General features: G+C 34.7%; 2 protein-coding genes across 4 annotated transcripts; both read left to right on the top strand.

The window, feature by feature from the left end:
* The first annotated feature begins 733 nt into the window (after positions 1-733).
* LOC141641933 (cyclin-dependent protein kinase inhibitor SMR6-like) lies at positions 734-1,117 on the top strand. The gene has a single exon (XM_074450574.1). It carries the CDS (start codon positions 734-736, stop codon positions 1,115-1,117), a length of 384 nt encoding a protein of 127 aa, XP_074306675.1.
* Positions 1,118-10,817: 9,700 nt separating this feature from the next.
* LOC141644306 (iron-sulfur cluster co-chaperone protein HscB homolog) lies at positions 10,818-15,902 on the top strand. 3 transcript variants are annotated; one of them, XR_012543993.1, is made up of 8 exons: positions 10,818-11,043; positions 11,386-11,749; positions 12,641-12,737; positions 12,822-12,911; positions 13,634-13,699; positions 14,521-14,589; positions 15,093-15,203; positions 15,309-15,418. XR_012543993.1 is itself a non-coding variant. In XM_074453799.1 (7 exons), exons 2-7 carry the CDS (start codon positions 11,400-11,402, stop codon positions 15,444-15,446), a joined length of 810 nt encoding a protein of 269 aa, XP_074309900.1. In that variant the 5' UTR covers positions 10,818-11,043; positions 11,386-11,399; the 3' UTR covers positions 15,447-15,902. The 3 variants fall into 3 exon arrangements, 2 of the variants coding, with proteins under 2 accessions (XP_074309900.1, XP_074309901.1); XM_074453799.1 differs by lacking the exon at positions 15,093-15,203 and having other exon boundaries at positions 15,309-15,902; XM_074453800.1 differs by lacking the exons at positions 12,822-12,911; positions 15,093-15,203 and having other exon boundaries at positions 10,826-11,043; positions 15,309-15,902.
* The last annotated feature ends 404 nt before the right edge of the window (positions 15,903-16,306 follow it).

Raw genomic sequence — 16,306 nt, 5'->3', positions numbered from 1 at the left:
ATTCGTTAGTCTTAGACACGATATTCACTTAAAACGGTTAGATATTATACCAGTTGAAATGGTTTATCATATTCACAATTTCGTAAAATACTTTTACTAATCTAATTATGGTTCTTTTGAATTCTAATCTAAATTAAAGAATTCATAATCTACTTCAATGACACTATGACTAAATATCACTATGATATTTAGTCATTGAAGACCTGAGCAAGACCTGGTAAAATTAAGCAGACCCAAATAATCCGATTCGACACATAAATTGAAGACCTGAGCATGACCTATAAGGCTATAATCCGACCCAACTTATATATTTATTGTTACAAATTTATCATTATTCCTAAATTTGATAATAACATACCGTAAAATAACTCGAATTTAAAATAACCCAAATTCTTACAAACACAAAAATAATCCATCCGACCTGGCTAACATAAACCCGACCTGATTAACCTGTTCCCGTGGTCTACAAAACTCAATTAACACCCTTTAAAAGTGGGAGAACTCTTTACGCTTCCTGCTCCTTTCCTCGGGTTCCTTTTCTCTCTCTCTATTTTTATGCATTAAAAAGTTCAACCCACCCTTCATTCAAACCGCGTTTATATACTCTCTTTAAAGTCCTCATTTGTTGACATTTTTCTTGCTTACAAATCTCTCTAAACTCCAACAAAAAAAAACACTTTTTTACCACTTTTTTTGCATCAAAATTATCCTTGAACCCAAATTTTCCAAACAAATGGGATTTTCGTCGTCGGAAAAATCCGCAATGGGCGGAAATAATAACAACACTACTTGGGTTATCGCTGGGATTCCAATGCGGGGCCCTCTAAAGCCAGTATACACTGGAAGTGGCCCCGCATTGGACCACAGTGAAAATAGTAGTAGTAGTACTGAAACTGAGTACCACCCGACAACTCCAACAGCTGAGTGTTCAAGAATTCCAGCTAAATTGTCATGTCCACCACCGCCTCGTAAGCGAAAGACCGGTGGAGGAGGAGGAGGAGGAGGAAGGTGCAATAATAAGAATAAGTCGTTGTGTAATAACGGTAAAAGGGAATTCTTTGTTGTTCCTCCTGATTTGGAAGCTATTTTCATGCGTCGTCATCATGTTGGTTGTTAAAAATAGAAATTCTTGTTTAAGAAATTCTAATTTTAATTTAATAATTAGTTACGTATTATAAATCAGGGTAATATAATATAAAAAAAAAATATATATATATATAGATAAATATTGTTATTGTTGTTATTATTAGCATGCACTAATTATGATAGATTTTATGAGAGTTTTTAGAGTACTAGTAGTACGTATAATTTGGAATTGTTTCTTTTTTTTAAGTTAATGTTTGTAATGACTAATTTAGTAATGTTACGTGTGAGGAATTAATTTCCCATTTGTATGTTTTCTGGTTTAAAATTTATTATCGTATAAGACTGTTGTATACTTGTATACACCATAGAGTCGTTATAAAGGATACAAATTACCGAAAATTAGTTCTCCGTATTGTCGCATTTGTATGCTTTCTGATATAGAATTGTTATATAAGACTGTTGTACAACGCTGGCTGTTATAAAGGAATAAATCGTTGTATACTTATATAGCATATGACGGTTTTTAAAAAAATTACTTAAATTTAATACTCCGTATTTTTGAGTCTATTGTCGCATTTGTATGCTTAAGACTGTTGTAATGTTGTTATGATGAAAAATATTTCTTCCATTCCAATCAGTATTTCTATACGGAGTACATTTGTTGAATATATGAGTTATTATGTATATTTTAATCAAATGTATAAAAATGATTGTAATAGAGAAAGTATAAATTATCGTATATAGCATACAACGGTCTTAAATAAATTACTGAAAATGTTGGGTAGAAGTTGTTACTAAATGTAAGTATGCTATTTCCTACAGAATTTAGTAGTTGCAGTTTCCAAATCAAGTTTCTGCTATTTTTGAATGGTTTTAGTTGTCTATGCGTGCATCTATTTTACATGAATGCAAATCAATCCCCATTTTATTTATGTCACAAAGTACAATAAATTCCCCACTTACACTATATAAAAAACTTGTACTAAGTCCTACATCTTTAACTCCTTTTCATTTTAATGTACTTTTATAAGTCACTATAAAGGGTTAAATAAACACTCATAGTGTTTAATCAATTCGTGGGACTGGGTCGCATTCATAAGAAGGAGAATGAACGAGGTCATATGTAATAGGTGATGTAACAACACCCCCTAATCCATATTTGGGTCTGGGTCGTGTCACGTGTGAGTCTAAATGAAGCGGTTCCATCTCAAAACTAAATTAGTACTTTAGATGCAATTTTGAGACTAATATTTAAATGGTTGTTAATTAGAAACTAATTACAGTGACTAACTGACCCTTTTCTTGTAGTGGATTGGTCTCTAATTAGCAACTAATTTACCGTTAGTCTCTAGGATTGGTCGCAAACTGACCCTTTTCTTGTAGTGGATAAGTGAAGTAACTCAATGAGTGAATCAAATACAGAGTACTAAGTAATAAGGTTCGAAGTTAAGAAACATTTTTCTTTTTTTTATTATACAGAGTACGAGTAGCATTTTTCGGGATTCCGATGGCCAAAGTATTAATATTGGCCTTCATCATTTGATTTGTAAAGTTGATTCAAACACAAAAGTACTGTTTAAAAGGATTGGAGTAATAATGATAGAAAAAGAAACGTAACTTTTGAGTCATCTTAATTGTACAGTTTACTTAATTCTGGTTGGCCATCATCTCATATTATCATCTCGAACCTAGGAGCATTTGAATCAACTGATAAAAAATTATTCAAACTTAACTAAAAATTTCGAGTTCAATCCCTAAAAATACCACAATGTTATAATTCATAAAGGAGAATTTTATAATCTTGATAAATTAATAATCGCATCTGATTCAAATCCAAACTAAACCGAATGATATAAAACCGAAAAAAAGTCTAGAGATCAGAAATATTTTATAGACCTTGATTAAAGGTAGTAGGATGATGTAATAGTAATAGGCGCACATGCAAGTCAATGTTGACACTTTGATTGCATACAACGAGGAATCATCCAAGAAAACAAGTAAATAAAAGTAGGAGAAAGTTAACTATATATTCCCCTACTTTCCTATAGAATATATGCTGCCTAAATCTGCTCTAATGCTTCTAAAATAATGACTACTATGTCATATAACAAGAATATATCCTCTATGCATGAATGTGGCCCATCCAAATTCAAACTCCAAAAATGCTAAACTTTTTTTTTATGATTTGAGATGCATTTTATTTAAGAATATGATGATAAATTGCACTTTTGAGTTTTTATTTCAAAATTTATAGCATGATCCGACTTTTATTGTACCTCCTTATAATACGGTTATACTGCGATTTTGATAGCCTTGCGAATCAGATAATTCAAATATGTTCTCGAGTGATATTCACTCATTTCTTAGATTTATTTGGGTTTTTATTTTGAAATTTATAGCACGATCCAACTATAATTGTACCTCCATGTATTATGGCTCGGAAAGCCTTGATAGTCATCAATTCTTGTATGAACGGTTTCACAATTAACTTATTATGAGACATCATATATGAGAAGTAGTTATGAAATAAGCTATATTTGACATTACATTAATGTGAAACGGTCTCTTAACCGACTTAATCTAATTTTAACTAGATTAGCCAAAATTGACTCAGACCGAATGACCCGACTTGTTGATGAGTGAACACAAACACATACAACAAAGCAAAACACCACCATCTTCATCGGTGAAGGATAGTAAAAACCTCCCAATGTGTGAAGTAGCGAACCCCACTACACATGTCTTGTTTGTATACCAAGTAACAATAGCTAAGAAGGTTCTCTCTCTTTCATGCTTTTGTCATAAAGTCTCTCTTTTCCCTTTTTTTTTTGTGGGATTTGAAATAAATGACAAGCCATCTCAAGGGAAATAAATTAGAATCCTATGTAAAATTGAGATGGACATGTTAATTTTATTTCAAACTACCCAACTAATTGACCTAGACCAACTAATGAGCTTAGCTAGCTAGCTAGCTAACAACCCTATCTCATTGCATAGATAACAAGAGTCTATAGTAGTACCATGCATGCATGTTACTACTAGGACAAGTATAATGTTGACTAGATTTGAACTTATATTGTGAATATAGTCGTTATTAATTTTAACGATTAAACCAGTTGATGTTTGTTGCATGTTTCTCGGTACTTATTTGTGATTCAAACCCGGCCCATGAAAATTTTAAGCTTTGAAGTTGCATGCTTTAACACTACTTGAATAAAATAATTCATATATAAGATCAATTAATTAAGTTTCCAATTAATAATGCATAAGAATTTGGGTTTGTCAACTATACAAGACTCACTTCATTAAAAAAACTATATTTTCCTAAAAAAAACAACTATATTAATATTATATAGAACTGTTGTATACTCCATTATACAACGATTCTTTATCTTTAAATATAAAAGCTCTCGTTCACTTATAATCGCATTCTATAATTTGTGTATTTCATAATGTTATAACAGAAGCAAGAAAGAACAAATAAAGAACAATAAAAGACAAACGCACAGATTTACGTGGTTCACTAACGGTGTGTTAGCTACGTCCACAGGGCAGAAGGGAGAGAGTTTTATTGATATGTGAGGAGTTTTGATTCTGATTCGAGACGGTATGATAAGATAATCTGCTAGGTAGAGGATTAGAGAGTTTATATAATACTTCTAAACCTAATCTGAAATACCTAATAAAGCCCAAGATGCTGCCCATAACATATATTGATAGACCCCGCATAGTTATTCGAAGCGGCGGTTAACAGAATCAAGGCACAAACCCAACAAATAAGTCGGAGTTTCATTAGTCAAATTAACCAAAGAGGGCCTACGATTTGGTCTATTCCGAACTTCAATGACACTCCGACACGTGGAATCAATTAGCAACAAATTACAATTAGATTAAGCTAAATGTGGTCCGAACTAATGGATTATGATACTAATCCTACGCGATGAATGAGATCACATGAACTATATATTAAATTAAAAGAATGAGGTGGATAATTTTACATAATCGAGAAAAATGTCTAGTTATTCAAGGAGATTTGCGCAAAATTATTGGTGTGCTTACTTTAGCTAATAATTGGCCTCACACTTACATCATGGATAACGACAATTTAGATGGGTATAAATCGTAGGAGTATAATGCTATAAGAGTATGAAATGGATAAACTTTATGAGGGGAATATAATTTGGAATCAAAGTCCCTTATACGAATTATACCTTAAAATTATGGCATTATGCTTAGTGCTTCAATTATTTAACTTGTTTCTTATCCTTAATTGATGAAGTCATGTAGTGCAATTAGGGAATATACTTTGAGGGTCATGTGATCATGCTCATATCTGTCACGAATAGTGGTAGCATGACTTGAGTTTAAATTTTTTGAAAACATATTGCTATTGTAACTTTCTTTACACAATAAAAAAAAATATCAGTTAAATTTCAATGAAAATGTATACATGTTTAAAGGAATAATCTGAATTATAATATAAAATGTCATATACTCGGAGATCTTAATCCATGATCATTTTTATTAATTAATATTAATAGTAAATCAGTAAGTAATGGCCGAGAATACGAACATAGATGTTATGTGTGTTAGTGGTGTTCAAAATTGGTTTGCATTAAATCGATCTATCAATTAGACGGAAAATATCATCAATAACATGTAGCTTTGTCATTGCTTTGATTCAGTTATAAATTCAACATTCTTTTGTCATTTTAAGAATTTAGTATGAGTGTATTTAGCAGTTAGCACCACTTATATACAAGTGTCAAAAGATAATTAGAACTCCTAGAACAAAACGACGGCTAAAGATTATCCATTATTATTATTATTATTATTATTATTTTGAAAAAAAAAAGTATCTCCATTTTTATTCTTCCAATTTGGGAAAATAAAGGAGTAATCTTACAAGATCTATCCCCTAGTAAGCCTTCAAAAAAAGGCTTACACAACTTCAACTATTAAGGTGTTCTATTACATCATTCAAATCTATTCCTTTACTTTGAGCAATAAGACAGATTCCTACAACATACTTGATGTGTCTAATCAAATCTATTATTATTATTATTATTATTATTATTATTTCAACTCAGTCAAACAACCATTTAAAAGCTAAAATAAAAATTTCTCCAACTTTTTTCACTAGTCAATTCTTTTTCCTATCCTTGCTACTTTGCTAGTGTATGCTCGTTGCCTTTGACTCCATGAGTCATTTTCCCTTTTCAATAGGCTAAAGGAAACATGCACGAGGAGCATGATATATAATTGAAGCATCACACATAAATAGTTTTAGTCAAAGTTGGTGGGCTTTTAATGGGTCAATTCTCATTCAAACGTGTAAAATAAACATGTATCGACTTACTCACTACTCCAAACAACCAACTTAGCTATTTTTGCTCATTTTACGTCTATGGTTTTTGTTTGGTTGGTTTAGCCACTTTAATGATCTCTTAATTTGGCATGTTACAAATTGATGAACTACTTCTATTTAGTTTGACTATTTCGACTATTACAAATTCTTGTTTAAAACCGTCTTAAATTAAGACAATATTTGTAGTCAATTTAAATAAAGCAAAAATAAAAGGAGTAGGCCGGGTTCATGCCGAGTCGAGTCAATTTCGGGTAAAATATTATCAAGTTATTTTTGGATAACTATCAATGTCCCAACAATAAACATCCAAGTCGGGATTATATTAGGTCAGGTCAATTTTGGTTCAAGTCAAAGTCGGTGTCGGATCGTGTTCGGATCAGATCATTCAGATAGAGTCGATTTTACCAGGTCTTGTGCTAAGAGACGTCTTAAGTAAAGACGGTGTTAACTGAGACCTTTGGAACATATATGAGTTTGAGAGTGTGTATTGTAGAGTATTAGGCCCACTAAGCAAGTCCATGGTCAAAGTCGAGATTATAAATGAGCAAAGGTTGGTGGATGTGGAGCCTCGGTCGTTCTTTGAGACCTTGACTAAAATTCATCACTTGCTATTTATGTTGTACATGTTATAGTACACCATGTCTAAGGTTGTTGGTGGATATAAGGTTATAATTAGGCCAAAATATATGTGATGGTGAGAAGAATTTTGATATTGTGGTGTTAATGATTTAAGGTTGTGCAATTTTGTAGAAAAGTTAGACACATTTATTGAAAAGGTAGCAATAAATTCTTGAATAAAAACATCCTTCGATCAGAGAAAAAACATTGTGTTGACTAAATGAGAAATATGCTCGTCTTCTAAAGACACTCGGGTAATTGTGTACAAATCTAAAACGAAATTACAAACTCATTCAAATGTCTAAGATAATCGTGGCAATCGGTGATAACACAAGACGGTGTCTAATTTTCTCTAAATTAAATTTTTATTATATTTACAATGGATAAATGGTTCGGGTTGATACTCTATCCTACCGATCCTAAACCACGAAATGTATAACTAAAAGTATAACGGACAATAAAAATGTATGTCTACCGAAGAGTCCACTAGTAGACGACCCCCCGGTTTGATCCAATGGCCTATTATATCTAATTCTCTCTTCCTTGGATGTCTTAGCCAATCCGGATCATCATTTTGAGGCGTGGCTACGTCCAAACAATGGGATCCTGCAACGGAAGTTTTATTTGGTGTAGCACGATTAACATACTAGTTAAAAAAACGAACCATCTCAAACAATTAAAGTCAAGGTAAACTCATGACAAACGTTAGACCTAATTTTCAATTGAAACTATTTTAAAATTTGATGACCAACATTTATTTTATTTTTTTATTTTATTTTTTGACAGCGGTAAAAAAAAAAGTGTAGCTTATACCATACATCTCCGACTCTCGGAGTCGGATTTTATTATAACATTATGCGACTTAGAAATTAAACTAAGGGTTGGGGTGCTAATCAAAGTAGACTTCTTTAGGGGACGACCAGAACTCGCCAACGGATCAAACATCTCTTTTCTCTTCTTCATCAACCGAGCTTCGGAGGAGTACCTACAACAAGACACACTTACGTCACGAGGACGTAGGAAGTTATGGGTGAAAGATCTACTTTTAGAAAAAGTAGAAAAATTGTGTTTTGGAGATTCTTCTCCTCGGCTAAAATTCTTCTTAGAAGTGAGCATTCTCCTTTTGTAATTCTCATGACGTTTAAAAGGGTACCTGCAACGTGACATACTAGAGGCACACGATATCTTACCCTTCTTTGAGCAAGCAGAAAATAAGAAAGGTCGGTGATCATTAGAATCAGAGTGAGCGTGAGTGCAAATTGAAGCAGCGTCATCAATTGTAGAAGAAACAGGCAAACTTGATTCTTGAGAAACAACCGTGCTGCTCGGCACTTTGAGGACTTGACTGTCAGAAGGAATCACGTTGTCACATATGGAGGACGTGCTCAAACTTGCATCGGGAACATGAGGCTTAACATTATTCATATCTAAAGGAGACATGTCTTCGTTCATGAGTGTCATTGCCTTAAACTTCCTCTTTCTCCTCCTCCTCTTTGCCTTCTTCTTCTTCATCTTACACATTACTTTTGAAATATCTTTTTCCTTTGTTATCTCATTGTTAAGGATCCGAATTGTTATGGTTGATAAATCTCTTTTATGATAAAAGCTCACCTTTTTGCCTTCAAGGAGCTTTTGATAAGATTGACCACAGACCCTTAGCCGGAACTTTCCTCCACCCTTTTTGGAGAACTCCAACATTGAAGACTCATCAAAAACATACTCATTCGCCTTAAAACTAGTGTCCATGTCCATGCCACAAATATTTCGAGCATCTGTCATCTCCACAACCACCCTCTCGTTAACCTTTATACTCTTATCCGTTCCCATGCCATGATTATTTTGAGTCCCTGTCACCTCCATCTTCACCTTCTCGCTATCCTTAATACTCATACAAGTTTCTGAAACATGAACAATCTTCTTCGTCCTATCCACATCAACCGCGGGAGTATTCTCCAACACTCTTTTTCCATTTTCCTTCATAAGAAGCTGATTTTTTACAACTTCCAATTCCCTTAAAACATCCTTATTCTTAGGTTCTACTCCCAATGCCTCAACTAGATCAAGTTTAGCTTCCGAAAACCTTTTCAACTTCATGAATGCTAACGCCCTACGAAAAAGAGCCTTAATATTACGAGGAAAATAGTGCAAAATCATAGAGCACAAGTCCAAAGTAGTTTGGAATTCCTCAAGCTTGAGGGCACATGCAGCAAGATTAGAATTAAGGGAAACAGCAAGATCAGATAACGACTGAACATCTTCGCCCCCAACAACACCCATACTCAAACTAAGCAGCTTACACCCTTCATCGTAACAAGCAGCAGTCCTATTAAAACAATTATGTCTAAAGAAACCATTACCCCTGTCTTTAAGCTCCTTAACCTTAAGCAAAGGTGACCCCCGGAGATTCATAAGATAGCCTAACATCTTCTCCCCATCACCATCCATAAAACCATCACTTACATGAGCACAAGAAAAATCTTCAAGAAATTTCTGATAACAGGCTATGGATGTCATACTTCCAGTGAAACTTGAAAACCCAAAAAACCTAACAATTCAGACAATCACCCCAGAAAGACCAATAAACCTGAGTCTACCAATGACGATTATTAACCAATTAATACCCCAAAACCCAGAGAATTAAAACTATGATAATCAAAGAAAGACACCAGAGATACTTATTAAACTATACACAAGACTTAATTAACAATAAAGAAGCACAAAAAAGGGAAAATGATGTCACCGGTGGTGTTGCAAGAGACGCAAATCAAAGAAGATAAAACGCTCCAAGGTAATCGCACCACAAGATGGTAATCGCGACACTCAATCGAAACACGAACGACCATAAAAGCAAAGCCACAAACCGGATGAACAACAAAATCCCTCTAACTGCAACAACGAACTACCCGATGAACAAAGGTTAAAACGTTCGGCTCGCCGGCGACGAGAAGGATGGTATTGCAGGAGAAGGCAGCCGGCGAGCCGAAACAATCAGGCGAGATGGGTAAGTTTTAATCGGGGGAACTATCTCTCACTAAAAGGCAGTGGTGGATGCAGGATTTGACTAAAGGGGGGGCACACCCCAAAAAAAAAATTGCGGACAACTTTTATACATTAAATTTTTTTCATCGTCAATACATAATAATATAATCGTAAAGAAAAAATATATCAACAAACCCTAAACGGCTAAACCAAATACCAACAAGCCCAAGTGCATTATTTTAGAGGGAATATCCATTTTCGGCGGTAGAATTGGGGGTCCTGTGTAAAAAAAATTCGAGAGTAGGGAAGTTTATAAACCTCTTACCACCAGACCAAAAGCATCATCATGCTAGAAATAGGCGCTCTAAATATGTAAACATAGGTTTTCAGTTTTTTTTTTCTTTTTTTTTTCCCGTCACGTGAGGGCATGTGCCCTCACTTTCCCCCCCAAATCCGCCGTTGCTAAAAGGTTTTTTTTTTTTTTTTGTCAAATGTTATATTAGAGAGTATTTTGATGACCAACATTTATATCTCAATTGGTTTCCCTTGTGACGGGTCACCATTTGTGGCGGATATTTTGTGAGTTAAAATGGTAACAAAATGGGTTAATGGAGAAAGGAAACCACATGAAAAGTGTTGCAGAGAGAGAAAAAGTGGATATTTTGTGAGGTAAAATGGTATCCGTCACTCAAGTGTGACGGATATGTCATGTGTTCAATGAGAATTTGTGTTTATATCTTGCTTTTTTGTACGATTTGTGAGTTCTATCGGGGGTGGGGGAGTGAGGGCACGTGCCTTCACGTGGAAAAAAAAACCGCGATAAACACAACCCAAACAAAACAAACATGGATAAACACAAAGACAAAGACAAAGAATAAGACAATAATCACCAGTCCACAATACCAGCAGGACACCACCACCTGCCGCCGGCCTCCTCCTTGGCTCATCGGCCGTCACGGCTCACTTCATCACTCGCAGTAGTCGACTAGTCGGTATGTGTTCTTATAATCTTATTAATTCGATTAATTTGTTGTTGCTATTAGTTATTAGTTTGATTAATTCCATTAATTTGTTCCCCAAATTCAATTAATTTGTTCTTATTAGTTTGATTAATTTGTTAGATCCCAAATTTGTTCTTATTAGTTTGTAAATTTATTTATCAATTTGTATATATAATTATTGGCTTGGGTTAGTGTAGAATGTAGATTGATTATTTGGTTAATTATCTCATTTTTCTCAATATATATGGGTTTCATCCCTTGGTGTCTGTCTAAGTACATTACTGTCGCTCCTTTTGATGCTCTTTAATCAATCAACAATGTTCATTTGGGCAGCATCAGTAATCACAATGAAAAGCTTGAAGCTATGGCGGACAATCCTCTGCACAAACCACTACCATTACCATTACCATGACCACTATCATCGCCTTCGCTTTCTCCCATCTTTACCTCAATCTCTCTCCTATACATCTTCAATCCCTCACAATCTCACCAATACCTCTAATCCTTACTTCCTCCTCAATTCCTCTTTCCCCCAATCCTTTCGCTTTTTCTCCCAAACGACGTCGTCCGGAGCCATTAATAGAAGCTGCTGGAACTGTAGTTCGGGTCCCACTTCGGAGCTGTTTCTTCTTTGCGATTCTTGTGGTTGTATTCAACCAATTCATCATTCTCATGATTACTTCCGCATTTTTGGCCTGTCAGTTTTTTCTCTCTTGATTCAAATTCAATTTTGCCGTTGCGTTTAATGCACTTGTTTTTTTTATCTTGTTGGAGTAATTGCAGCTAATTGTTTGTAGTTCAATTATTGTGTTGTTAAATGAAAAAAAAAAAATTACAATTGATTGGAATTTATTTGTTGTGCTCTAGAGTTACTGTAGGATGTAAATAATTCACATAGTAGACGGTGGCGGAATTAAGGGGGGCATATAAGTAATTAAAAGTGTGAACTTTTTGTGAATTTTTGTATTCCATTAATAGTTCACCCCCCTGGAAATTCTCGCCCCCTAATAATAAGTTCTGGTTCCGCCACTGATAGTAGAGATTTTAAAGGACATTTCTCGGAAATGTTTGAGAAAATGAGTTTTAGATAACCCTTCTTTTTATTTCCTCTATTTGTGAGTGTCCAAACTTCTGTGTTGTCCCACCATTTCTTCACATTGTTCATGCTAATTCTTGTTCTTTGTAAAAAAAAAATCGAGTTTCGCTGTCATGGTGTAAAATTAAACCTGAAGGTTACATTCAGAACAAAATTACCTTGGAAGGGCTTTTACCAATTACCAGTCAAATGTCAATTAAGTTAGATCAATTGCATTCAAATGGGGTGGTTTTCCTCCCCGTAAAGTCAGTGAGTTTTTTAAAACGTGAACATTGTAGTAGCAAATTCCAGTGTTTTGTATGCTTAGCTTGTCGAAAGAATTTTGCGGCTAAAGCCTCTGTGTAGAGCAATTACTGTATCAGAGTATAGTCTATTCTACTTTGAAAGCGTACGAACCCTCTTATGTCTAGCCATGATTACCATCCTTATAGCACCGTCACTGCCAATTTACTAAGTTTACCTTTGGCATTTTGGCTAATTGAAACATTACAGGGAGAAGAAGTTTGATATTGGGGAGGCCAATTTGGAAGGTAAGTACAAGGATTGGCAAAAGAAACTGCATCCTGATCTAGTTCATTCAAAATCTGAGGTTTGCTCTATTCCTCGTTGTAATTTCTTGTTTCTGTAACTGATTGGTACCAGTTTTGGCTTATACCATTTACTTTGTTATCAGAGGGAAAAAGAATATGCGGCTGATCAATCTTCTCGTGTAATTGACGCTTACAGAACGCTCAATGATTCCTTGTTAAGGGCTATATACCTTGTGAGTAGAACCATAATTTTGGAATTTTTTTTAAGTGAATATCATCCTTTTTTTTTGCTAAAAGGTAAGCTTTCATTAATAGAACAAGCATTACAAGATAATTTTAAGATAGAAGCAAGGTGAATAACTAGTGCTAATTAGACTCTAAATGCTATTCTCGCATTAGAAGGACAGTGGTGTTTTCTAAGTTAATTCTACATGCATGGTTAAAGCCATGGATAGACCACAAATGACTGTATTTATTTTGGTTTTATGGATCTTTGCCAGATTTTGTTTTTGGAGTGAAATATTAGAATCAGATGTAGTAGTTTGCATATGGTGGTTCTTTAATAGATTCTAGTATTTTTGTTAGTTGTCATCATGGGCTTGCATATCATTTGTCTTTATTATCTGTGAAAGTACTTGGTCTCGCTTTGTGATTTGTGGGTATTATTGTTTTTAGATGTTTCTATAGTTCATTAAAAGAAGTAGTCACGGAGCATCTACAGCACACAATTGGCCTTTTAGATTGTGTTTCGAAAATTGATGCCATGTTTCTGCTCCCGTGAATTTGCTTTGGACACTACAGTTGAAGACAAATATGATGTTTAGATGACACCTATTTACTCCCAATGAGAAGCTGTTTTCCCAAATTATCATTACTGTAGTATATCTTGTATATGATGTCAATGCTCAAGGGATCTCACATTGGATATTGTTTTTTTGTTATTTTATGATTACAGATGAAGCTCCATGGTGTTTATGTCGGCGAGGAACAAACAGTTTCAGATCCAGATTTGTTAGATGAGGTGAGAAAAATTTTAGTCATGCCTTCATCTACACTATATTTTCGACATTTTTTAATTGACTATCAGAGTATCAGAAAAACCATTTTGTCTTCTAGATTTTGCGCTCTATATTTCTGTTGAATATTTTGATGGTGTATGAAGTGTTGCAAAATTCCCTCTGTATAACAATGCCTGCGGCTACTTTACAGTCAAAGGACTGTTGTTTTCCATTTAAAATAGTATGAGATTCCGTTGGGGATTTTTAAACAAAATAAAACTTGCTTCATAATAATCAATTATATACTCCCCAAAAAAATTATTTCAGTTGAAGTTTACTTGACTCCTGGTTTAGAGTCCTACAATTATCATACTCCAAAGTGTGGGTCTAGTTTTGCCAATTAATCCATTTTGTTATTGTCCGACTGCGGTAGGCTTAAATTAATTCGTAGTTTCTGTTCTGAAATACTTCTGCATAGTGGTATCTATTATGGCAGCAACAATTATAGCATAAAATGTTTTTCCTGGTGACATTGGCGTATGTTTGGAGTTTCTGATGACTGAATCAATAGAAATAACTTGTCCACCCAAGTAATTTCATCCCTTATCCCTATTGGATAACCTTAAATGGTTGATTCCATTACTAATTTCCCGTTTTCAGAGTGAATATCGGAAAGGTGATCAAAAGTTATAGGATCTAAATTATACAATATATCTTGCCATCTGCAGATAGCTAAGAAAGAAATAATGTCTCATATCTAATTGATTTCGTCTTTCTCTAGCTAGTCAATTGAGCTTTAGCATGGTTAGTGTAGAATATGAGTACATTTATCTTTCATTTACAGATTATGGAACTTAGAGAATCTGTTGAAGATGCTACTAGTTCTCAAGTTCTAAAAGAGATCCAGAACCAGGTAATGTTTACTAAGTACTAGTCTAAAATCATAATTGGGCAGAAATATGTAGATGATTCTTTGGTATGTACTTGTACTTCTGCATAATTGTCACTTGTCTTTGCACTTCGAAAATGGTCATTCAGAGTCAAGTTATTGGGGATTTTATGCTCTTCAGGTCATGTTGGGTTGGGTTGGCCATTTCCGGTTAAGTTTTGCTTTGGGTGTGTTATTATTGCGGCATGCCGGTTCAGGTGATTACGGGTGGGGTCAGGTTATTTTGGGTTGTGTTATTTGGTGTTTTTTTTTTTTTTAACCGAAGTGGGTTTATTCCATGTTATGCAGATAAACTTAGGTGTAGCCTCAACTTAGTCATTGTGTGTAAATCTTGGGTCATTTTGGATGGGCAAATTTCGTGTCAGGTACTCAGGTCATCGCAGACTGGGTTAATACGGTGTCCATCAAAGTTCATGCCAACTACTACTCAATTTGGTTTTCTGGTCATTTCGTGTTATTCTGTTCAGGTCTCAGTTCAGATTAGTCAGCTCGGGTCTGTTAGTTTTGGTTAGTTTGCCAGTAGATCACTCTCTCTTTAAGGTGCGAGGACAGTGTGTATGTATGCACAAGCAAATGTGGTATATCGTTTGATTTCTCGCTTCTTCCTTCCTGGTAATACAACAACATCAAACTGTTGAGCTTTTGAGGACCTAGCTGAATGATTTTCAACTCAATTGGCTCAGGTACATGAGAAAATGAAAGAGTGGACTGAATTGTTTGGAAGAGCATATAATAGACAGGACACTGAAGAAGCACTAAATGCCATACGTAGGATAACGTACTACAAGCGGGCCAGTGAAGAAATTGTGAAACGCCTCTGATGCTGGTAATGCAACTGAAATACGTCAAACGACCTAGTGCCATGTATTTTAATTGTGGATCTGAAAGTAAGAGCTTGGTGATCCATTTTAGAAGATGGTTGGCAGTAGCGGTTTAAGGGAGATTCGTGTGACCATGTGCCCGTCAAGCAAAGGGTGGATGTCAGGGTTGTGTGTTCATAGGAGGCAGCAAGAGTATTCTGCAAATAAGATCAATCAGCAGATAGATAGAGAGAACAGAATTGGTAGGGTATCAGCATTTCCCCAGGTTTTCAGACAATCAGACCCAATGGCCAATTATGACTTCTCTAATGTACCTCAGTAATTTAACCATTTGGTGAACATAATATTTTGGGTTTTTAACAAATACAATTCACTATATTTGGCTTTGGAATATGGTGTAACTACTAACTACCTATGCTAACTATGTTGGAGTTATCCATTGTCAACTTTGAAAAATTTCCTGTTCTCTTGCAAACATCAGTCTGCAACAAGTGCAAAGAAAAACTTAACACCCTTAGGATTTATTTCACCAATGAAAAAGTTGGATTATGGAACTTGTGTAAGGCAATGAAATGAATAAAGAGATGTATGTACCAGTAAGTATATCGGTATTAGTTTCTCCTCCATATTAAATCTCATCTAATGATGAGTAGTATTTTGGTAGCTTTTACCCCGCATTTATATGTTACACTGGCTCGATTTTGTGTGCCTAATTGATTAAATAGCTCATTTTAATTACTAATTTATACTCCCTCCATTCAACTCCACTTTACAAATATTCTATTTCCATCCATTCAACTCCACTTTACAGGTTTCCTTATTTGGACATGTAAAAGACCTTTCTATCCTTATTGAAAATC

The sequence above is a fragment of the Silene latifolia genome, chromosome 2, assembly GCF_048544455.1.
Source record: "Silene latifolia isolate original U9 population chromosome 2, ASM4854445v1, whole genome shotgun sequence".
Lineage (NCBI taxonomy): Eukaryota > Viridiplantae > Streptophyta > Magnoliopsida > Caryophyllales > Caryophyllaceae > Silene > Silene latifolia.
Note: the sequence above shows the minus strand (reverse complement) of the source record. Positions and strands in the feature narration are given on the sequence as shown.

Coding starts and splice junctions, on each gene's coding strand:
- LOC141641933 (XM_074450574.1), top strand. CDS start 734: ATGGGATTTTCGTCGTCGGAAAAATCCGCAATGGGCGGAAATAATAAC.
- LOC141644306 (XM_074453799.1), top strand. CDS start 11,400: ATGAAAAGCTTGAAGCTATGGCGGACAATCCTCTGCACAAACCACTAC. Junction 11,750..12,640: donor TACTTCCGCATTTTTGGCCT/GTCAGTTTTTTC, acceptor GAAACATTACAG/GGAGAAGAAGTTTGATATTG. Junction 14,590..15,308: donor TAAAAGAGATCCAGAACCAG/GTAATGTTTACT, acceptor CAATTGGCTCAG/GTACATGAGAAAATGAAAGA.